The sequence below is a fragment of the Puma concolor genome, chromosome C1 (genome assembly GCF_028749965.1).
Source record: "Puma concolor isolate L17-30 chromosome C1, mPumCon1.1.hap2, whole genome shotgun sequence".
Classification (NCBI taxonomy): Eukaryota; Metazoa; Chordata; class Mammalia; order Carnivora; family Felidae; genus Puma; species Puma concolor.
This window is the reverse complement of record NC_141674.1, coordinates 82,592,113-82,617,890: the sequence shown is the minus strand read 5'-3', so window position 1 is coordinate 82,617,890 and position 25,778 is coordinate 82,592,113. Positions and strand designations below refer to the sequence as shown.

The window sequence follows — 25,778 nt, the reverse complement described above, 5'->3', positions numbered from 1 at the left end:
ATAGGTAAACACGAAAATTAAGTTAAACTTACTTGGTGAAGAACATCAAGTGTTACAGGGTAGTACATATTGTCAATAATTATTCTAAGCACTGGACTCTGGGCTGGAGTCACTGCACTCTCACTAACTGTGGTGCCACTAAGAGGCGTATTTGCTGTCTGGACAGCTGTCACAGCTTGAAGAACTGCTTGAGCACGCTGAAAATTAAAAGATAAGCACTTTAGAAACACACTCCGTATTTTCATTTAAACTTTGCTACATGTTACACTATTAGTTCATTTTTTTCCACAACACACACAGATTAAACAAAATTTAACAATCATTCAATAAATACTTTGGAGCTCCTACCATGAGCCAGGTATTATCGGTTTATAATTCAAGTATCCTACTGGTATTTACTTCAAAACAATTATCTAAGGTTTGGGACCTAGATAATTGAACAAACGAAGAAAGGCAACGTAATTTATTTTCAAAAGAACAAAATATAGTTTGGCAGATTCATAACATCAGAAAATGTTTTAAACAGAAACTTTTAGAGAATAAAACTTCAACTTAACATTATTCACTCCATAAAAAAGGTACCCAGTAAACCTCAGCAAGGGGATTACCAGATTATCCAAAAGAACTCCTGTAAAGTTTATTATTTCTAATACAATCTTAGAGGAGGAATATTCAGGACATATATTAAGTCTTTTTCATAGTAGCATAACTTCTAAAATACTACTAATTAAACCAGACAAATCAACGACACTTAAGACACATCTTAATTTCTGAGATTTTAAAATGTGAAAAAATATACATACTAGAGTATTACTACTATGATAGATTCACCAGTAAGGAAATAGTATTTCTACCTATCTGGGGTCAAAAAACCTACATAAAGGCAAATAATTGTTAAGTAACAACAACAAATAGTACTACATTGTTTTACAGTTTGAAAAAGCTGTACTGGCAGATGAACAGGAATATAAACTGAGCATGATAAATGAAAAGGAAGGCGAACACAAAAGATAGGAGAATAAACAAAACTGGTAACTTTGAAAGCACATATACTATGGTAGAAATAATTTTGCAATCCGTGTGTCAAATCAACACAATATATACCTTAAACTTACACAATATATCAATTTTTATCTCAACAAAGCTGGAAACAAAAAAAAAAAGTCATTTCATTGACATGTCCCATAACCAGGAGATCACGCAGTTTGGAATTCAGAGACCACATGCCCATCTGGTCAAAAACCTCATTATTTAAATGCTAATTAAACAATAATATGACCTACAGATCTATATATTGGCTGAGGTGACTTCAAGTATTTTAAGTAGTGTACTGCAATATTACTTCCTTCACTAGTGAAGCATGTCCTTACATACATTTATGTTATTGCAAGCATGGAAATATCACAACTTAGGAAAATACTAACATCTCCTACTTCAAATAATGGAATGTCTTTTTAAAATAGGAATCACATGATATACTATCCAAATGGAACAAAAGGTTAAAAGTTTCCTCTGCAACCCTGTCACCCTGTATCCTTTCTCATACCCATTCCATACCGATATTATCATGGGTACCCTTCCATATATCACCTAGGTGTGTGTGTGCGATATGTCTATTACATACCTTTCCCCCCAGTACTATTCACTTTTCTCCATCTTCTCTTTTTAGCTTAGGTTTTCTACTATCATTAACAAATAACTTTCCATATTTTTTTTAACTGATGAAACAGAGTTGGCTTGCCAACAAAGATTTTAACTGAACTTAGTGAACTATTACATATACATATAAAAGGACACAGATCCTAAGAGTATACAGCTCAATAAAACATCACGAATTGGACATATCTGTAAAATGACTAGATAAAAATAGAGCATTGTCAAAACCCTAGAGGCCACATTCATGCTTTCTCCCAGTTATATAAAATGGCATCATATGTGTTCTACTTTGGTCTGGCTTCTTTCACTAAACATCATTTTTATGATATACATCCATGTTTTGCAAGTATAAGTAGCTTGATCATTCTTTTTGTATTCTAAGAAATTCCAACAAATGAATATGCCACGACATATTCTACTGCTGCTGAACATGTAGATGATTTCTAGTTTGGGACTATTATGTATTAGTGTTCCATGAACTTTCTCATACATATCTTCTGATGCACATATTACATATTTTCTCAGGTATGTAACTAGGATAGATTTACTAAGACAAAGATTATGTATATGCTCAGCTTTACTACATATTTCAAGTTTTTAAACAGAAGTCTACTAATTTACATTCTTAGCATGTATATATGAAAGTTCCAGCTTCCCAACCTTGTTACCAACATCTGGCATTACCCATCTTAATCATAGGCAATCTGACACAGTACATGGTAGTAGCTCAATGTGGTTTTAATTTATGTCAAAGTTTCTTTTTTTTTTTTTTTTAAGTTTATTTATTTATTGAGAGAGAGAGAAAGAGAGAAAGAGCATACACATTCACATGCTAGCAGGGAAGGGGCAGAGAGAGAGGGCGAGAATCTCAAGCAGGCTCTCCACTGGCAGTGCAAACCCCAACATGGGGCTCAAACTCCTGAACTGTGAAATCAGATCCTAAGCCAAAACCAAGAGTTGGATGCTTAACTGACTGAGCCACCCAGGCGCTGGTGTCAAAGTTTCTTAATGCAAACCTCACCCACACTGTGGATCAAAAGATGGCTTTCTAGAGGAAACTAAAGGGAGACCTGAAGATGTCTACCAACTGGCCATGTGAAGTGTGGGTTGGAAAAGTGGCACAAGGGTAGGCAGGCCTTAATATTCCAGGCAAGAGTGACATCACAGAAACATAGTGGCCTCAAAAGACTGGAAATAAGAGAAAGCATGCCAGGTTGGAGGATTTACAATTACTTTTGGGTAGAAGCACAGGGAAACATACAGCCGTAAGACAGAAATAGTAACCATCTCTTCTGAAGAGCTTTATCCTGAGCATGAAAAGGATATGGCTGCAGGAGAGTAACTAAAATCAGATTTGTCTGTTTTACAAAGGTATATACATACTTAGGGGCACCTGGGCGGCTCAGCTGGTTAAATACCTGACTCTTGATTTCGTCTCAGGTCATGATCTCACAGTTCATGACTTCGAGCACCACATGGAGCTCTGCACTGACAGTGTGGAGCCTGGTTGGGATATATATTCATTCATTCATTCATTCATTCATTCATTCATTCATTCTCTCTCTCTCTCCCCCCCCCGTCCCTCCCCTACTTGCACACACTCTCCCCCACTCTCAAAATAAATAAACCAACTATTAAAAAAAAGATATAAATATATATATTTAGAGAGAGGGACGGAGTGGGGGGAAAGAGACTAATAGGGAAGGGGAGAGGGGGAAGTGTAGGGGAAGGGGAGAGGAAGTAGGGAGGGAGAAAGAATTCAAGAGGGGAAAGCAAAAAAGCAGATCAATAAGACAGCTGTTACCACCGTACAGCCAAAAGGTAACTGTGTCTGAGCTACTAAAGTAGCAAGAAAGATGATGAAAACTAGGCAGATATTAACAAGGGTGAACTGGTAAGACTTGGTAATTTGAGGAAGGATCATGGAAGAATTCAAGGTTGACTCATATTTATTGGACTCTCTTCTATTTATGAAAGCCCAGAAAAATGCATATAAATGAGGTGATGGGGATTAAAGAGTACCCTTATCATGATAAGCACTGAGTAACATACAGAATTGCTGAATCACTATATTGTACACCTAAAACTAATTAACACTGTGTTACCTACACTGGAATTAAAATTAAAAATAAAAATGCCTATAAATTAATACAACATGGAATAAACCCAAACACTGAATAGAGAGAATGTTCTCATTAGCATAGAATACTTTTACCAAAATTCCTGGAATGCAGAAAATAAATGGAAACAAATGGGAACAAAGAAAGCTTAGTGAACACAGAACAAACAGGGTTTGCACTGTTAACCGCCACATTATGTCAGATTAGAAACTGGCAGAGTCCTAGGACGAAAATCAAAGGGTTAATGGAAAGTCTGCGTAATGAACAAATTCCTCTTTCTCCCATTTCCTCATCATCTCTCTCCCTTATCATTAAAAAAAAAAAAAAAAAAAATTCCTCCCTTAAAAGAAAGAAATTCTAAAGAGAGTTTTACAGGCCCAGAGTAAGGACCTCTTTGGTATTTATGGGATCCCAGCTCAGTGTCCAAACTCCTTATTTTACTCTAGAGGAAAGCATACCAGTCCAATAAAACCTAATTGTCCATTCTAAAATATATAAACACAACTGGGGGGAGGAAGACAGACAGATGGACAGAAGATAAACATTAACAGCTAACACTGAAAGAATGAGATAATTTAGATAGAGTGAGGTATTTTTAAAAATACTATTAATTAGTAGTATCCTTAAAAAAATTGTGAAATCACAAAACACTGACCAATTGTAACCTAAAAAGGATTATCAAAAAAGATTAAAGGGCTTCTGAAAATTAAAAATACGGCTGCAAAAACAATTGTTTTGTTTTGTTTTCCCAACACAAGCAACTGTTGCATTGATTGTTCCCTATGTCTGGAATAGTCCAGGCCAGAATAGTGTATTTATTTCCAAATCACTTTGAAGTTTGTTACTAAAATGTCACCTGTTCATGGGGTTTTCACTAAGTATTCTATTTAAAATTATAAATCCCCTTCCCTTACATGCATTTGTCTATAGATGCCTTATCTTTTTTCATGTTCCCTGCAATGGAATCTTTTAAAATGAGAATGCATTCACAAATTACTTTACTAAAAATACTAATATATAAATAAAATTGAAATACTGAATGCCATTTTAAATTCTGAGTAAAATAAATATAGAATATCTTCCTTTGGCATATTTCCTCATGATAAATTCCTAGAAGTACAATTTCTGGTTCAAAAGGAATGAAAATTATTACCAAATTAAAACAAAACCCAGCTGAAAATTCAGCCTTGTCTTTAGACAAAAAATTTTAAATATTTATTTATCAACTATCAAAATGATCTGGAAAGGTCAGTTTTTATGAAGGTTAAAATATATGAGGAATTATTTTCCATTACATTTTCAGTAAGACAAACAGCCAGTTTATATTTTACTGAAACATAAAACATATAATTAGCTAAAAACTGTATTAAAAGAGCTAAAAGACCGTTCCTTAAATGCTATGTTTTTAGGTCTAAAATCATTCCTATACTATTTAAAAAATATATACATATTAATTTTAAATAATTGGTATCTGCTACATCACACTGAAAAAAATTCAATATATTCATATATTCTCAATTCTTACATTCCCAAACACCCCCACTCCCACCAGAAAACCATTCACACATCTTCAATAAAAATATTTCCATAAGACCTATAGGTCTTAAGTTTCTTATAGAAATATTTTTATTTCTAACATTTTTATTTCTAATTTTAGTTATTAATAACTAAAGGTATTAAACATACCTTAAAACTCTAAGCAACAGACCTATACAGTTTACGCTAATAGTAAACCCAATCTCATGTACAGTTTCTATACAAAAATTTGAACTTGCAACATGAAAATGAACATTTTGACTAGAACCTTAAAGCTTTGAAAAAATATTATTTACTTCATCAAGCACCAATTTAAAACATGCACATAATAGACTTCACATATATTTTGTAAATTAACATAATATTTAATACTTAGGGACATACTGCAAGAAAATGTCTTTAAAATAACAAGAAAATGCCCATAGCTTCTGAATGGTTAAAAATTTTTACTTTCTGTTAATATGTTTCAGACTCTTAATATGTCCTAGGCCATTTTATTTGTATACCTACACATACTCACTTGGTTTAATGTATTATCTGTTTTTAGTTCTTTGTGATTGGAGTACTGGATATAAATTGGTTGGTTACGGAGATGAGGTGTCACAGCAGAATAGTAATTAACCATAGTAATAGCGGCTTCCTCTGTTGCTAGTTCCAAAAATGCCTGAAAATTTAAATAGCAAATATTTTAATACCATGAATTATATTCAAATAAACGTAAGTATCTGTGTAATATATTCAGTTAATGAGAAAAATCAGTACAAGACTATAACCTTCCCAGTTACATTTAGATATTCAATAAGTTATCCTTACTTATCCTTATTTTCCATATACCACAAATATAGTCCCCCAACAAAAGCTAAAGAAAATAAAATCTAAACGTTTTCTAACATCAGAATTTTACCACTCTTAGAGACATAAGAAATCTCAGTCATTTTTAAAGCAGTATAACTCAAGAGAGAAAGAAAAAAATTAAGAATTAAATATCAGATTAGTGACATTCATTATATTTAAGAGCATGTTAAATTTCATAAGTTCTTCTAAATGATATCATTAGAAATTTTAAAGCAAAATTTTAATATGCCAGGGCACCTCTGCAACAGATACATTTATTAAATGAAGAGTTATCTAGGATTAATGACTATTTTCTTCTAATGCTATCAGATAAACACTTCCATGAGATAAACTTAAAGAAGTTGCTACTAGTATCCACACTGTTTTCTGATATCAAAGCCACAATAAAAGAAATATTTCATTTGTATTTTCCACAATCTCATTATAACAACTGTTCAATTAGAGTCTAAAAGTGAATTCAAAAGGCGAAATTTAAAACTACAGTAATTCATTCATTTTGGCTCCCTAGTATTAATTTCCCAAACACCATTACCAGGAAAAGTCAAGAACTTCTGTCATGCTCTTTTACAAAAGTCAGGACCTACTATATTCTACCCTTTTATTAGGAGATAGCTAATTCACACACACAGGATAGCTTGGGGCTTAACAGTTTTCTAAGTCTTGAAAGAAGCATACCTGATTTTTTCCTTTCAGCATAAGGATGTTGGTCACTTTACCAAAAGGTAAGCCTAAAGCAATAACTTCAGTTTCTGTCACTTCACCAGGTAACTTTCGAATATGAAGTACACGAGAAGGAGCACCATCCATTTTATCTTCTCCTTTAAATTTTTTACTATCATTACCATTGGCTGAAAGACATTTAAAAAAAATAGTTTATTAATTTTCCCCATTTGTGTAAAAAAAAGAAACCCCACAAAACAAAGTTTAAAAAAGAACTTAATTGAGCCCTGGGTCACATTGGGCTCTGTGCTCACAGCTCAGAGCCTGGAGCCTGCTTCGCTTTCTGTGTCTCCCTCTTTCTCCACCCTTCCCCCGCTCATGCTCTGTCTCTCTCTGTCTCAAAAATAAACATAAACATTAAAAAAAAATTTTTAAAAGGGCGCCCGGGTGGCTCCGTCCGTTGAGCATCCGACTTCAGTTCAGGTCATGATCTCACGGTTCGTGGGTTTGAGCCCCATGTCGGGCTCTGTGCTCAGAGCTCAGAGCCTTGGAGCCTGCTTTGGATTCTGTTCTCCCTCTCTCTCTCTCTCTCTCTCTACCCCTCCCCTGCTGTGTCTCTCTCAAAAATAAACATTTAAAAAAAATTTTTTTTAATTAAAAAACATAGCTGAGTATACCTGAATAATTTCTAAAAATTAAAAAACTGGGCTTTCAAAGGGAGAGAGAAAAATCATATCCACCAATTATTATCAAATAAAATTATGTTACCAATTAAGGTAACTACTGGGTAAATGTTTCTGAACAGAGTGTGTGTATGTATACACACACACACACACACACACACACACACACACACACACGTAAAGAGTAATAAATGACAAGCAAAAATTAAAATGCAATTTCAGAAATTTTCCAATCGCTAAAGAACACAATTATCTTACAATTTAGTCATCTTATTACAGACTAACAGAAATACAAAAAGTGTGAAATATTGACTTAGCAAAAATTAGGGTGATAAGAAATTATTAATGGTTTAATTTGGAAAATATTGTACTCAAAAAGTGGAATCAAAGAAGGCAATGCTGTAAAAATAATCATGCAGTCAATCCACATGACAGCTTAACTACAATGAGTCTCTCCTAATTTACTAATATTATCACTTAATCCACCTAAGTATTTTGTCACCATCAACATCTATATAAAACACTCATGGACTTCATTAACTTACTGTTATTCTGACCTTTAAAATAAACTGATATATTTTTATCCAACAAATTAGTTACCTGCCTTTATTCCAAAGCCTCACCAAAAATAAAAGTCCTACTAAAGACCCAAAATTGGTGATATTTTATGTAAAACTGAAGGACTTGCTATCTATCCAATATTCCACAAGAGTAGTTCCTAATTATCTAAAGACTAAGGGATATTTCTGAAACTAACTAAAATGAAGGATCCTCAATCCACTGAGAAATATGTATACTCCACTTGTGTATAATTTTAGGTACTTCATGGTACTCCCCAAATCAACACTACCCATAAACATTATATGTGTGTGTTGTGTATGTATATATATTCAACAATATCTATAAAATTCTAAGATCAACTTGATCTCTAAGTGGCTTTAAAATTCACTTACACACTGATTCTTTAAGAGTTACTGAGTATCAAAAAAAACCAGTTACTGAGTGTCAAGAACATGTTTAGCACTGTTTGAGGCTCTGGGGGATACAGCAGTGAACAAAATGATCAGTAAGATCCCCAATGCTCTCTTACAGTCTAGTAGGAGAGGTGGACTAACTTACATGAACAAAATATCTCTTATAGTGATTAACTGCTATGAATAAAGCAAAGCAAAATGTTGTTGATTAAAATGGACTTAGCAGAGAACTAGAAGAAGGTGGTGTGATAGTGACTTTATTGGATGATTAAAGAATATCTCTAGGAAATAATATGTGAACTCACTCGATAATTAACTTATTAAGTTAAATTTAAGTCATATTTTATGCTAAGAGCTTTACTGAAGTTTATATACAGGAATGGCTAGCCAATGCCTTTAGAAATCCCCTTTGGATGGCTTTGTACAGAAAAGTAGTAGGCTCTGGCCTCTGGATATATTACCATGAAAATCTTGGTGGCTAGCTCCTAATCACTCCAGAAATAAGAAAAACTAAAGGAAGCCCTCTATACTTCATAACTAAGGATGGTTTGTACATGCACAAGCATCTGAATATATTAGAAAGAAGAAAGAGGCTGAATTTTCTCTTTTGTGGCATTTTATTGAACAAAATCATGACTGGGTCTGTTAGCCGAAAATGTAAGTAAAGCAGGAATTTAAGGAATTTAAGGATACATGTATACTTTAAGACTTATAATTGGCATACAAACATATACTCTTATGTAAGACTACAGCCATTTCTTGGCAAAGCAAACGGAGTACAGAATCCTGATAGTTTGTGTTCTCATTTGTTCATTTGTTGGAATAACAAGAACGAATACTTCATAATCCAATCTAGAGCCCCAGGAGTTATAGGTTATGGTATCAGTAAATTTCAGTTTTTTCCTAATTTAGTCTGTCCTTTTCTTTCTGGGGAAAAAAAAGCAAAAAAAAGTACATCACAATAAAGATACTATCTATTACTGCATACATAAAGGCTTCCCTTTTTAAATTATTTTTAGAATATGATCCTCAAAAGGTTAACAGCCTGCATTTTCCCATTATAAAGAAAATAGGATAGTTTATTGTTCTGGATTTGTGTTGGGTAATTCCTGGGCAGTGTGAATTGTGAACGTTAGTAAAACAGTTAAATAATATGGGAAGGTTGGAATCATTTTGAAAAGTCAAAGAAAATAACCTTATTTTTTGAAGCTACTTTTCTTCTACATCAATATTTAACATTCCCTGCAAATTAACTACATGCCAAACACTGTACAGCTCTATAGTACAATCCCATTTATGGATAAGAGCTAGTTAAGTCGACCAAGGTCAGACATTAAGTAGTAAAAGACAAGAAGTAATAGAAAAAGACTGAAACTCAGGAAATAGGACTCCATGGCCTGTGGTCTTAACCCACCACACTATACAAGGATCCCAAAGACAAATATTGCATTATACACAATTGCCAAGAGAGGATCTGTCCTTTTCTTCCAAAGACCATGTAACATCAAGACTTACACTTTTGTCACACTCTGATATTCCCTCAGTTAGTTAATAGTTTAGAAGGGGTAGCTATTAAATATTCATACTTTAGTACTAAATATTCATATTTTGGTGTGAAATATTATTAAAGTTTTCATTTTAGATAATGAGACTATGAGAACATGAAATTGGGAAATAAGGACTTCTTTAATCATATGACTAAAGCATACTTTCATCTATAAAAACACTCCAGCCCTAGAAAAGAAAAAGGGCACAAGAAAATATATAGCCCTTAGCTTATAAAACACATAGGCCATTTATTACCCTATCAGAGAAGTAAGGAAGATTGGGTCTCTCTGGGTTCCAGATCTAGGATTCTTCAAAGACAAAGAATAATTTGAACCTCTTTCCATGATCTTTTCCCTTCCACTCCTCAAGTAAATCCAGAAACTTCTGGTTTGTGTATGTAAAACCAGTAACAATTAAAATGATTTCTACGAACTGAGGCAACAACAATATAGTAATACTTTTATTTATGCATACAGGTTGTATATAAATTGCAGAAACCTTTAATATTATTTTCCATATATTATTCAGCCTTCTTAAAGCCTTTTGCTTAAGATGTTCTTCTCAAATTTGAAACAAAACAATATGTAAAAATATGCAAAAACTGTTTCTATTTGAATACTTCCTCTGCCAAATTCAAAAGTGGTTTTCTACCACAATTCTAAAGTGACCATGTTCATTCACCTTTAATCAGTCTCTTTTTCCCCTTGACTGACCTTTGCTTTTTACTGGTGTTTATCACAGTTTTCACGTAACAGTCTCACCAAGATTCTGGGTAATTTGTTAAATCCATCCATGGCCAAAATACTGTAAGCCCTTTCATACTTACCATATCTCTGTTCTCACAGCACCCCTAACAATTCACATCTAGTTTTTTTACTTCCCTGACTCACTGTATAGTTGTTTGAACTTTCTGTTAAGCACGCATTCCCAGTAATGGTGGGAATTCCTCAAGCTGTACTGGCCCCAAAGTCCTATCTTTACTTGCTCATGTAAAACCTGGGTCTCAAAAACCACCTGCTCATTTAATTTGTAAATCTATTACCTTAGTCCCACTCATTCACCAATTTTCTAATTCTATACTTTCAACTGCATCAGCCTGAAGTGCAACATTACAAAACTTTATACTTCCACTTATTTATACAGTAGAAACTATTTAACAAAAGATAAGTACATTCTCATTCTCTGAAGTCTTTCAGACCCAACCATGTATAAAAAAGCATTGGTAGCATCCTTATCGAATGTGAAACTGACAGGAAAAGCAGTTTCAATTCCAATCAGTTTTAGTTAAGGCTTCAGGGCAAAGCATGTTATAAAAGCTGTTGGCTTTAGAAAAATAAAAAATAAAAATAAACCTGAGTTACGAAAAATGAATGCTCATATTCTTTACATTCCTATCTGGGAAAACAGAAAACCCAAAGAAGAATTAACCAGAAATGCAGGTATATACAGAAAGACACTTCTGTTATTCTGCTAGCTGTTTAGTCAGGTCCAACAGCCACCACACAAAAAATCTTAGATTTAATGTAAAAACTGGCTATAACTCTGCATTTTCAAGAAGCTGCACTGCACAGCCTACTTGCCAGAAGTACCTTACGCATGAGCTAGGAAAAAATAGAAGGCTAAACTAGAAGACTCATGTGCTGGAATACTTCAAAGCATTATAGCAAAATGAAAATGAAATGGCATTATATAAAAATGTCTTCACATAAAAATTAAAATCTCAAAGAATTCTGAGTAACATATACCAGAATCTATGGGATGATTTCAGTTTTTTCACATAAAGCAAAATATATCACACTTTTAACAATATTTAAGTCCTACTATTATAGAATAACAATCAGGATTACTGGCAGAAATATGTATACTTTAAAGGGACAGTCCATATCCAGAGCTATGAAGAAATGACTCAAAAAATTAAAGAGACCATATTTTACAATTGTCAAACCTCCTCTCCAATGAAAAACTAGTTATTCTTTTCAATAAAAGCCAAATCCAATACTAGTCAGAGCCAGGGTTTTTTTATTTTTTTAATGTTTCACTTTTATTTCTGAAGGAATATATTACAAAATATTTTTTAAAAAAATTTTTTTAACATTTATTTATTTTTGAGACAGAGAGAGACAGAGCATGAACGGGGGAGGGTCAGAGAGAGAGAGGGAGACACAGAATCTGAAACAGGCTCCAGGTTCTGAGCTGTCAGCACAGAGCCCGATGCGGGGCTCAAACTCACGCACCGTGAGATCATGACCTGAGCTGAAGTCGGCTGCTTAACTGACTGAGCCACCCAGGTGCCTCTATTACAAAATATTCTTAATGCACGGACTTCTTATTTACCTGAGACTAAAATTCTAATGACTTTAACTTTTCTCACTTCTAAATTTTTTTTTTTCTGACACAAAAAACTGGCATGTATATAGAAAGAAAGTCTGGACAGATGAGGGAAAGGCCACTGAACAGACATTTTTAGAAACAGAATTCTATAGTAAAGTGATTTTGAGGAAACATTTTGGATAAAGCTGGAATAGAAGAATGAAATCCTCTTCTGTATCTGATAATCATAAAAGTTTCCTTGTAATACTGTCTGTAAAAGTACCTTTTTGAGACACTTGGATGACAATGGCATTTTTTTTTAATAAACTTTTTTAATGTTTTATTTATTTTTGAGAGAGGGAGGGAGGGAGGGACAGCATGAGTGGGGAGGGGCAGAAAGAGAGGGAGACACAGAATCCCAAGCAGGCTCTAGGCTCAGAGCTGTCAGCACAGAACCCAATGCGGGGCAAGAACCCACGAACTGTGAGATCATGACCTGAACTGAAGTCAGTTGCTTAACCGAGTCACCCAGGTGCCCTGACAATGGCATATTTTTCCAGGCAAGTAGAATTACAAGTTTTTAAAGGTCTTTAATGCTGTTTGCTCCTATAAGCAATCATATTCAAATTGGGGTCTGTGAGATCATATACAGACTCTCATCTTTTTTGTTAAGGAAAAAACATCTTAAAACTCAGGGTTTCCAATGTGAATGAAGGCAAAATAAATTGAAAGCATGTAAATTTCTTATGTTAAAACAAGGCTTTAAAGGGGCGCCTGGGTGGCGCAGGCGGTTAAGCGTCCGACTTCAGCCAGGTCACGATCTCGCGGCCCGTGAGTTCGAGCCCCGCGTCAGGCTCTGGGCTGATGGCTCGGAGCCTGGAGCCTGTTTCCGATTCTGTGTCTCCCTCTCTCTCTGCCCCTCCCCCGTTCATGCTCTGTCTCTCTCTGTCCCAAAAATAAAAAAAAAAAAAAAAAAAAAAAAACGTTGAAAAAAAAAACAAGGCTTTAAGGAATTTTATTCCATCAGAACACAAGACTCAATCATTCTTTAGTCACTGAAGTACACTGTCTTTCCTAAAGATACTTTTAAAAAGATAGTAACAAATTATTGTTTCTTTCCACCAAAACCCAATCTCCTTTTCCATGATCTTCCCTTTGTTAATGGGACTATCATCCATCAATCTAGTGATTATCTAAACCCAAACGAATACTTCTCCCAAACCAGTCTACTTCCAAATAACTCAGAAGTTCTAATTTCTTGATACATTATTTCTTCCATATTCTAAGAACCTAAAATTCAGAACACCTTAATATCTCTGGAGATGACAGTACAGTGTTTGTCTACCCTGTGTACAGTAGTAACCCTCACTCCATACCCCACGAAACACACATGGAAGAAAAATCTTTTCTAAAATGTAAATGTGGTAAAGTCCAAGCTCCCTAACATAACAAATCAAATCTTATATGCAAACCTCTACCTATCAGAACTCAACTTTAGTCACTCCCATCTCATATTTCACATTCCAGCAAGATAAAACTAGGACTAGCTCATAGTTCCCAGAAGTATTCTACAGTTTCAAACGAATTCTGGACTTGTTTGAAAACTCTGTAAATCCATATAGAACATGTCCAACACCACAGAGAATTAATTCCCTTGTACTTCCTGTTCATCCGAACACCCACAGGCAACCCTTATTCTGGCTACTATACTAAAACTTGATTATCTGTTCTTTATAAAAATGGAATCACACAGTGAGTACTCTTGTGTCTAGCTTCTTTTGGTTCATAGAAGGTCTACTAATATTCACTCATGTTTTTGTGTTAATAATCATTCTTTTGTTATGAGTAAGTAGTAATCTACTGTTTGATTATACTACAATTCACTGACATTTTCCTATTTACAGACATGTGGGTAATTTCAAGTTTGGGACCATCATAAATCAAGTTTTTTATACACATTTGTACAAGTCTTACAGTGAACATGTTTACACTGGGTAAAAACCTAGACCAGAAAGTACGAGGTCATAAGCTGTGTTCATGTTTAACTTTATAAAATACTGCCAAAGTTGTTTTCCAAACTATTTTACACTTTCACCAGCAATGGCAAGTTGTTCCAATTGCTCCACATCCTTCCTCATCAACATTTACATTGCCAATCCATTTAATTTTAGCTTAAATTCCAGTGGGTGTGACATACCTCACAGCAGTTATAACTTGTGTTTTCCTGATGACAAATATATTATTTTCGTGCATTTATCAACCATTCATATACCTTCTTTGGTCTATTTCAAAAAAAATTAGGCTGTTTGTGCTTACAGATGTGAAAGAATTCTTAAGCTATTTTGGATAGAAGTCCTTTGTCAGATATATGCACAAATAATGTGAATATTAGGATCTTTTCCCAACCCGTGCCTTGCCTGTTCATTGTCTTAACAGTGACTTTTGATGAGTTTTTCATTTAGATGAAATGTCTAGTTTATAAATTATTCTTTTATGGATAGTGGTTTTTGTGTGTTTTCTAAAAAAAAATCTTCATTTACCTGAAGGTTAGATATATACTCTATATTTTTTCAAAATGCTTTATGTGTTTAGTTTTTTAGGTTTAGATATACATCCATCTAACTTTTCTGTACAGTATCAGGTAGTTTGTTTCTTTTTTTCATATGTGTTTCTGTTTTCTGGCACCATTTCCCCAAATGAATGACCAAGGCACCTTTGTAAATAATCAGTTGATCATAAATATAGGAGCTTCTTTCTGCACACTATTCTATAAATACTAATCCTGCTAATATTAAACTGTTTGATTACCACAAATTTACAGTGAATCTTGAAATCAGATAGTGTCACTTTTTTTTTCTTTTGGAAAATGGTTTTAATCTAGGTCCTTTTTTATTTCCACATAAATTTTAGAATCAACTTGTCAATTTCAATGTAAAAGCCTGTTGAGCTTGACTGACTTATAGATTCAATTCCATCCAATTTGGGGGAAAATGACATTTTAACATATTGAGCCTTCTAATTCATGAACATGGTTTCTTCCTCATTCAGGTCTTTAATATCTCTTTGTAGCATCTTATATAGTTACTGGTATACTTGTCTCCCAAATTATTTGTTAAATGTATTCCTTGATATTTGTGTTTCTGGTATTTCTGTAAATGGATTTTTTTCATTTCATTTTCCAGTAATTTGCTAATAATATCAGGAAACAATTTTTGTATACTGAACTGGCATCATATAACCATTCTAAATTCACTGATCAGTTCTATGCACCATATTTTAGATTCCTTTGGGTTTTTTATTTTAAAAATTATGTTTTTTGAGAAGATAGTTTTACTTCTTCCTTTCTAATCTTTATGCTATTTTATTTGCCCTATGTAAACAAAAAGCAGGAGAAAATGTGAAAACAGACATTACTTCATTCCTGCTTTTAAAGAGAAAACATTCAATATTTCACCATTAAAGAATGGAATTTGTTTTAGGCTCTTACTAGATGTCCCTCACTCAATCTGTGGAAGTTCCCTTACCAGTTTTCTGAGTTTTATCATGAATGAATGCTGTATCTGTCCTATTGTATCTGTCCTATTCTCCTATTGACATTTTTTCCCCTTCATTCTATTATTGTGATAATTTACACTGAGTTCACTTTGAAATGTTAAACCTTACAATCCTTGGGTCCGCCTCAATTAATAATCATGAATTATCATTTAGAAACTGCTAGATATGATAATCTAACATTTTGTTAAGAATATCTGCATTTATGTTAATGAAAAATACTGGTTTGAAATCTCGATTTCTTATATCCTCTTTGTTAGGTTTTGGTATCAGTCATAGCAGCATCACAAAGTGAATTTGGAGTATTCTCTGCTTCTCTTTTTCTAAAAGCAGTATACTGAAGATGGCTATTATTTCCTACTTTGAAGTTTCATAAAATACAACAGTGAAACCACCCATATCTGAGTAAACTCACCTATGAGTGAAATCACCTATGCCTGGAGTAATCTTTGTGAGAAGATTACTAATCTAATTTTTATAATAGACATAGAGCTAATCTGTATATATTATGGAGTAACAGTTTATGTCAGTGTTTTGCTAACTTAGGTTTGTGAAGGATCTTGTCTATATCACCTAGGTTGCTGAATTTATTGGCATTACTACTCTTTGTAGTACTGCCTTATTTTCCTGTTAGTTTCTATAGGATCTGTAGTGGTACCTCTACTTTCATTCCTGATATTGGTAATATAGCTTTCTTTTCTTGACAGAGTAAACTTTTTAAAAAAATGCTTATTTGAGAGAGACAAGGAGAGCATACATATGTACAAGCAGCGGAGGGGCAGACAGACAGGGAGAGAGAGAATCTCAAGCAAGCTCCATCCACACTGTCAACGTAGAACCTGACACAAGGCTTGAACTCCTGAACCATGAGATCCTGACCTGAGCCAAAATCAAGAGTTTGATGCTTAACTGACTGAGCCACTCAGGCACCTCTAAAGCTTTTTCTAAAGTAGGTATTTTCTAATATGGGTATATACATAGACATATTTTCCCCATGTACTTTCTCAAATGAGCCAACAAATTTTAATATATTTTCACTTTCATTCAGTCAGATGCCCTTTATATCTTCATGTATTATTCAGAATTGTGTAGTTCAATTTTCAAATATTTGGTGATTCTTACTTAAATTCTACTATGATCAGATACTATATAAGCTTTCAGTCATTTGAAATCTATTATTTTATGTCCTAATATATAGTCGATCACGGTGCTATATACACTTGAGAAGTTTTTCTGCAGTTAGGGTATAGTTTTGTGAATGTGAGTTAAGCCCAGCTGAATGTTCAGCACTGTTCAAATCCTCTATTTATTTTAAAGATCTGTCTTATCAATTACTGTAAGAAATGTTAAAATATCCAACAATGATTACAGACTGGTTTCTCTCTTTAGTTTTACACATACATGTATTTTTTCATAAACTTTGAAGCTCTGTTATTACTGGTATAAAGTGTAGTGCCCTTTAAGCACTACAAAATATGATATTTTTATATCTGGTAATACTCCTGTCTTGAATTTTACTCTGAGGCTAATATAATCAGATGAACTTTCTTGTGCTTGTTGTTTGCACAGAATATTATTTTCAATCCTCTTTACTTTCAGCCTATCTGTGTACTTCAACCTGACTCTAGAAGATACTGCAGTCAGACCTTGCTTTTTAATCCAGTCTGACAATCTTTGCCTTTTAATTGGACTTCTTAGACCACTAATGTCCAAAGGAAATATTCTGCAAGTCATGTAATTTTAAATATTCTATTAACCACGTCAAAAAATGAGGAGTGAAATTAATTTTAAGAATAGATTTTAGATCAATGTATCTGAAATATTACCATATCAACATATAGTCAATATTTTAAAAAATGAAATATTTTACATTATTACTTTTGATACTATGTTTTTGAAACACAAAGGCATACATCTCCACACATACATCTCCATTAGGAACAGCACAGTTCATGGCCTCATACAGCTAGTGGTTACTACAGCAGATTAAAGGGTTTTTTGGGTTTTTTTGTTTTTTGGTTTTTTTTTGCTAATTTACATTTACACATTTATGTTTAACATCTGTTTATTTTCTTATTGCCTGGTGTTTTCGTGGTGTTCTTCTCTTGCACTGCACTAACAGAATATTTGATAATATTCCATTTTAATTCCTCCATGGGCTTTTTCCTTTTAAACAACCTTTCTGAGGTATTATTCACATGCAGTAAGCTGCATACATTTAAAGTATACAATTTGACAAGTTCTGACATATGCAAACATCCATGAAATCTTCACCCTAAGAGAGTATATATATCATTCACCCCTAAATTTCCTTGTACCCTTTGCAACCCATCCCCCTGGCTCCTCCCCACCCCCAAATCCAATCTGCTTCAGTTTGTATCTCCTTGGGTTTTATATAAATGAATTCATACAGAATGTACTCCCCCTCCCCCATCGATTTCTTTTACACAGTAGCATTATTTGGGTATTTATCCCTGCTATTACATGCATCAATATCTTATTCCAGGAGTGGCGGCTCAGTACAGCATAAGACTCTTGATGTTGGGGTCATGAATTCAAGCCCCACATTGGGCAGACAGCTTTCATAAAAGAAAAACAGCTTATTCTACATGTCTGAGTAGTATTTCATTGTATCCAAAGGAATACCAGGCCAAAATTGCAATCTATTTATCCATTCATCTGTTGATGGACATGTGGATTGTTTATGGCTTTGCTTATTACAAACAAGCTATTATGAACATTCAACTGAGTTTTTTAGTTTTTTGGGTTTTTTTTAAATGAACATATGCCTTCATTTTTCATGCATAAATGCCTAAGAGATAAACAGCTGACAAACGTCATTTGGTAGTTTAACTTTTTAAGAATCTGCAAGATTATTTTGTCCAAGTAGTTCTTCAAGTTTACATTCTCACCAACATGAGAGTTACAGTTCATCCACATCCTTTCCAACACTTAGTATGGTCAATCTCTTAAATATTAGCCATTATAACAGGTGCGTAATGTTATCTCACTTCAATTTGCATCTAATGATTAATGACATAGAGCATCTTTTTCATGTACTTATTTGCCATATGTTTTTGCTGAACTATCAAGTATTTTTGCCAATTTATTACACTAGGTTGTTTGTTGCCTTAAGTTTTAGCATTTATACAGTCTGAATTTATATATATTCTGGATCAAAGTTCCATATGCTCTGTAAAGATATTCTGCTACTCTATGGTTTGTGTTTTCATTCTACTATCAGTATCTGCAAAAGAACTTAAGAGTCTAAAAGCTGATGAAATCCCACTTGTTCTTTTATAGTACTTTTGGGGTCCTATCAAAGAAACGTCTGCCTAATCCAAGGTCACAAAATTTTTTTACTATGTTTCTTCTAGGTCCACTCAGAGTTAATTCTTCAATATGGTATGGGGTACACATCCAAGTGTGTTTTGGTGTTTTGTTTTTGGTTTTTGCATACAGATACCTTAATCAAAAACCAGTTGTCCATAATTATGTAGGTTTATTTCTGGATTCTATTCTGTTCTATTCATCTATTTATCTTTCTTTATACCACTATGATACTGTTTTGATTACTCAGCTTTATTGTAACTTGAAAACAGGGAATCAGTCCTCCCAACCTTTTCTCTATTCACTTTTAACTGTACTTCTTTGTATGTTTTTTTAATTATTTCAGTATGCAACCTTAATAGAATCTACTTTAAGTTAGAGTTAATATTCTATCACTTCATGTAAATAAAAACCTTACAACTGTAAAGTTCTATTTATCTTCACTTAGTGCTGTTGTCATATAAACATCAACACACAGTCTGTGTGTTCACTCACTAATATTTTCCTTTATAGCTTTAAAAATATCTATAATCCTTGTGTGTTAATTCCACTATCTAGGTCATTTTGGTGTCCGCTCCTGTTGAATGCTTCTCTATTAGATGGAATGTTTTCATGCTTCTTTCCATAATTTGTAATTTTTGATGGTACGGGGGATATTATGAATGATAGTTCACAAAAAAAGACTGAGTCATGTCTTCCTTAGGGGGTGTGGTTTTGTTTAGGCAAGAAATTAAATTACTGGTGATCCTTATTGTCTTTTCAGGCCAAACTATCTAGCTTCTTCACTCTTCGTTTTAAGGTTGGTGCTTAGTGTAAGGGGTGATCCATTCTCTTAAGGACTGGGCTTTTTGTAGTCTAAATTGAATGCCTGAGGTTCTCTCCAAGATGTCTGCATTCTGACTTCCCAGAACTCCCAAGATCTCAGAGCACTACAGAACCTTGGGAATCACCACTTTAGCTCTCAACCCCAGAACAGGTCCATTCTGACAGATCATGCAGAGTTCTCAACCTGTATACAGGCAGCCCAGCTATTATTCAAAATTCTGAATCAGGTGAATCAGGTGAATTCTGACCCCTGCAAAATGCCCAAACCCCTGGAGAGCTTCCTTTTTCAGGACCCTTCGCAAATCCCAGATGTCTGAGCAGCTTTGAATTCCAGTCTGTCTTTCCAGCTCAGTGAGACCTCCATGCTCTGCTTAGATTCTCCTTTCCTGTGCTACAAGAATAGGGTAGCCCAAGGCAGAAAGCCAAAGCGATCATTCAACTCCCCTCATGGATTTCCCTTCTCTCAGGGATCTTTATCTGGTACTGTCTGCTCATCAATTCAAGACAATATATTTTATACAGTTTTGTAGTTATTATTTTTTTTTGGAGGGCACATGGAAGGAGAAGGAAAGGGTGCTATCAGTTATTCTGTCATAGCCCTACATACTAATTTTTAAAACATTTCAACTATTCATCACTATATGAATTGTTTTAAAAAAATCAAAGTGGCAAAGCAGCGTTAGACATTTGAACCTATTTGTTCAATTATTTGTACACAGTATTTTGACTATCAAAATCATGGCCTAGTGATTTTGTTTTGTAATCACGGAAAAGTCAATAATAATGATGTGTGGGCAAATTCATTATCACATCATTATGACTATGTTAAGTACTTCATTATAGTTTTTACTTAACTGAACTGCCAGGCATATGTATGTGTGTGCCAAGGCGCACCTATACATAAGCAATGGCTACCTGAAATAAATCAAAATGCTTCTAGTTTTTTACAATCCTTTTACTACCCAAAACAATTAATTCCTCAAGCAAGTAATTCAGGAAAGGGTTCAGAAAAAAGGAACTTCGGTTTTAGGTAAACAGTGTAAAATGCAGGGGTACAGGCAGAATAATTAATTCATCGTCATTATCATCATTATCCCCATATCAAATTTTGATCCATAAAACAAGAGTCTAAAAATTAGTTTATATTTGTTTAGACAGACCTTACAAACAACCAACTTTATTTCAGACATATATACAATTTAAGAAAAATACCCTATGAAGATAATATGGAGAAAACATTAAAAAACCCAATTCAAAGAATTAAAATATTGTTATAGCAAAGAAAAAAAGGTTGAAAGCACACAGAAAAGAAAACTATCTAGCTCAATCTTTTGACTTTTATTTAGTTGGGCTTTAGAGCTTGTGGGATAGAGAATACTTCAAATATAGTAATTCCCTTTATCTGCTGTTTCACTTTCTATGGTTTCAGGTACCAGTAGTCAACCATGATCCAGAAGCAGATGACCCTCCTTCTAAAATACTGTCAAAAGGCCAACAGTACCCTAACACTGTATCACAATGCCTATATATCATTCACCTTGCTTCATCTCATCACACAGCCATTTTATAATCTCACACCATCACAGGAAGACAAAGGGTGAGTACAATACAATATTTTGAGAGACAGAGGGAGAGAGTATGCACATTCACATAGCTTTTATTACAGTTTATTGTTATCACTGTCCTATTTTTAGTTTTCGTTAATCTCTTAATGTGCCTAATTTATAAATTAAGCTTTATAGATATGTATGTACAGGAAAAAACACTGTATATATAGGGTTTTGTACCATCTACAGTTTCAGGCATCCACTGCAAATCTTGGAACACATGCCTAGGGCGGTGGGGGGAACTATTATAAAAAATTTTTCTGTAAGACACTCAAACACAAAAACTAAAAACAAAAGGATAAAAGGGGCAAGAATGAGGGGACTTTTAACATGAAAGGAAAAGGTTATATTTTTGTGATTAAAGAAAGGGCGAAAACACTTACTACTTGTCCACAAAAGTCACCAATTTTAGGTATTTTACTTGACACATATATACTCTAGTAAAACTTCCTCTGTAGTGTTTCAACAGAAACATTTTTTTTCTCCAACAGGAACATTTAAAACATTTAACATAAATTATAAAAGGCTATTCTGGTAAAGCAGACTAAATATTAGTTTTAATATTCTGACCCATAAAATGGCAAATAATTAAATTAAACACTGTTAAGAGAGTAACACTTACCTGTAACCACCATGCTGCTCATATTAGAGTTTGGACTACTGAGAACACTGCCTGAGAGTAGTTCGTCAGATCCTCTCTAGAAAAAACAAACACATTAACATAAGTTATCTTTAAATTTAAAAATATTAATCCATCACTTATCTGTATTTTCCAAGTATTCACTGAAAAACAAATGTCAGGTGTTACATACACTATTGGCAGTATTTTAAAATATTTTAAAAGTTTAACCACTAAAATAGAAAATTAACTTTCTTGTCAATCTCTCTCTTTTCCACAAAGCCAACAGGGCTTCCTTTCTTCCTTTCACCTAAGTATTGGCTCACTACCAATAATAAAAATGTTTCCAAGCTTTCTTTTTTTTCTTTTAATTTTTAAGAGCAGCTTTAGGTTTGCAAGAAAATTGAGAAGGCAGCCAACAGAGACTTCTATTTACTCCCTTCCCCCATACATACATAGCTTCCCTCATGATCAACAACTCCCACCACAGTGGTACAGTTTTTACCAAGGATCAACCCGCATGGACACATCATAATCACTGAAAGTCTGCAGTTTACCGGAGGGTATTGATGTTGTACATTCAGCAGGTTTGAACAAATGTGTTAGGATGTATTTCTATCATTATAATATCATATAGAGGATTTTCATTGACCTAAGAAATTCTCTGTGCTCTGCTTTATTCATCCTTCCCCAACCCCATCCCTGGTAACCACTTAAGCTTTTACGGTCTCTAGAGTTCTGCCTTTTCCAGGACGTCATATAGTTAGAATCATACAGTATGTAGACTTCTTAGAATGGCTTCTTTCATTTAGTAACATGGATTTAAGGCTCCCCCTTATCTTTTCTTGGCTTGATAGGTCATTTTCTTTTACTTCTGAAAATTATCCCAGTGTCTAGACATACCACAAACACTTTTGGATGCTCCCAAGTTTTGACTATAAGGCTGCTATAAATATCTGTGTGCAGGGTTTTGTGTGTACATTAAGTTTTCAACTCCTCTGGGTAAATACCAAGATGCACAATTGCTGGATTGTGTGGTAAGAGTACATTTAGTTTTATAAAACTGCCAAACTGTTTTTCAAAGTGATTATACCATTTTGCATTCCCACTAACAACATATGAAAATTCCTGTTGCTTCACATCCTCGTCAGCATTAAAGATTGTCAGTGCTCCACATTTTGGCAATTCTGATAGGTGTGTATCTTGTTTTAGTTTACATTTCCTCAATGACATATTTTGTGGAATATCTTTTCATATGCTCATTTGCCATCTGTACGTCGTCTTTGGTGAAGTGACTATTACGATCTTTGGTCCATTTTCTAATTGTTTTCCCACTGTTAAGTTCTAAGAGTTCTTGGTCTGTTTTGTCCTTTATCAGATGTATCTTTTGCAAATGCCTTCTCCAGTTTGGGGCTTAGCTTCTAATTCTCTTGATACTGTCTTTTAAAGAGAAGTTTTTAATTTTAATGTGGTCCAGCATATCAATTATATTTTCATGGACTGTGTCGTTGGTGTTATATCTAAAAAGGCATCATCATACCCAAGATCATACAGGTTTTCTCCTATATTCTAAGAATTTTACAGTTTTGCATTTTACATTTAGGTTTATGATATACTTTGAGTTAATTTTTCAGAAGAGTGTTAACTGCGTCTGGATTCATTCTTTTGCAAGTAGATGTCCAATTATTCCAGCAGCATTTGTTAAAACGCCATTATTTGCTCCACTGTCTTGCCTTTGCTCTGTCATCAAAGATAAGCTATGGTTACAGGGGGCTCTATACTAGGATCTCTATTCTGTTCCACTGACCTATTTGTCTATTCTTTCACCAAAACCACACTGTCTCAATTACAGTAGCTTCACAGTTAAGTGCTGAAATTGGGCAGGATCAGTCCTCCGATTCTGTTCTTCTTCAATATTGTGTTGACTATTCTGGGGTCTTCTGCCTCTCCACAGAAACTTTAGAATCTGTTTGTTGATATCCATAAAATAACTTGCTGTAATTTGGACTAGGATTGCACTAAATCTGTACGTCAACCTGGAAAGAACCGGTATCGTGACAATACTGAGTCTTACTATCCACAAACATGGAATATCTCTCCATTTATTTTGGTTTTTGGTTCATTAATCAGAGTTTTGCAGTTTTCCTCACATAGATCTTCTATATATTTTGTCAGATTTATACCTAGGTATTTCACTTTCTGCGGTTCTGTCAGTGATACTGTGTTTTTAATCTCAAATTGCACTTGTTCACCACTGATATATAGGAAAGCAGCTGATGTTTGTATATGAACCTTGAATCCTGCAACAGTGCAATTATTGCTTCTTAGTTCTAGATTTTTTTCAGTTCTTTCAGATTTTCTACATATACCATGTCACCTGTGAACAACAATTTTATTTCTTTCTTGATCTGTGTACCTTTTCTCTTTTCTTGCCCTACCACATTAGCAAAAGCTTCCAATAGGATGTTGAAAGGAAGTGATGAGATGGAATGTCCTTTCCTTGTACCTAATCTTAGAAAGTGTTGAGTTTCTCACCATTAAGTACGATGTTACCTGTAGGTTTTTTATTTTTTGTAGATATTTTTCATCAAGTTGAGGAAGTTCTCATCTATTTCTAGCCTTTGTCATAAGTGGATATTAGATTTGTCTGTCAAATGTGATTTTTCTTTTTTCAGTCTACTGATGTAATAGATTAACCTAGTTTTCATTGTTTTTATGACAAGTATGCAATATTGCATTAGGAAAAGGGGCTCTGTAGTCTAGTTTCCACCTACCAGCTATGTAACTAGTAAATAACTATCCTAAGTTTTAACTTCCTCATTTGTAATATGGAGAAAGTATTTACATTAAAATCCTTGGGATTAAATGCTGTAACACACAAACAGTGGTTACCAGACAGTGTGCCTAGCCCACCGCAGCAGTGTTCACTATAATATTCCGAAGTGTCAACCAAGCACAGGGTCCATATATAACTGTTGACTAATGAATGAATGCTGATTATTATTAACAGTTGCCCAAGTTCTCAGAAAACACAGACTCCCATACTTTTCAAAAGTATACTTGACCTGTTTTCATGTATATATATATTATTAGTTTACTTTTTAGATGTTTGCGGGAGTCATAATCCTTCCATACCAGTGGGGGTTCATAAGTAACTCTGGAGATAAGGGGTGAGGAATCTTAGGTCTTCTGAAGTATAAAAGCCTGTAATTCTGATGTGTGGTGTGCAGAACACTCTCCTTCCTACAATGTATGTTCATTAATGAATTTTTTTTTTAACATTCTATTTGTGGTCTTGTTTCTCCCTCAAATGATTTCACACATGCTGCTAAAATACAGTAGGTTTAACAGCCTTCATAACAGAGTCAGTAGAATATAAAATTATTTGCAATTCTTGATATTTTTACCAAAATTACTGAAAATATGTTTATAAACATTATTTTTAAAAAAAGTTATGGGGTGCCTGGGTGGCTCAGTCGGTTGAGCGTCCGACTTGGGCCCAG

General features: G+C 34.1%; 1 protein-coding gene across 6 annotated transcripts in view; it reads right to left on the bottom strand.

The window, feature by feature from the left end:
• The window catches only part of PTBP2 (polypyrimidine tract binding protein 2), a 79,230-nt gene that overhangs the window by 31,459 nt on the left and 21,993 nt on the right, over window positions 1-25,778 (bottom strand). For all 6 annotated transcript variants that reach the window (XM_086717637.1, XM_086717639.1, XM_086717640.1 and 3 more), the window contains 4 exons: window positions 22,279-22,354; window positions 6,843-7,015; window positions 5,833-5,976; window positions 33-197 (listed from right to left, as the gene is read on the bottom strand). In XM_086717637.1, the coding sequence (XP_086573763.1) occupies window positions 33-197; window positions 5,833-5,976; window positions 6,843-7,015; window positions 22,279-22,354 (558 nt within the window). The remainder of the gene's footprint in view (window positions 1-32; window positions 198-5,832; window positions 5,977-6,842; window positions 7,016-22,278; window positions 22,355-25,778) is intronic.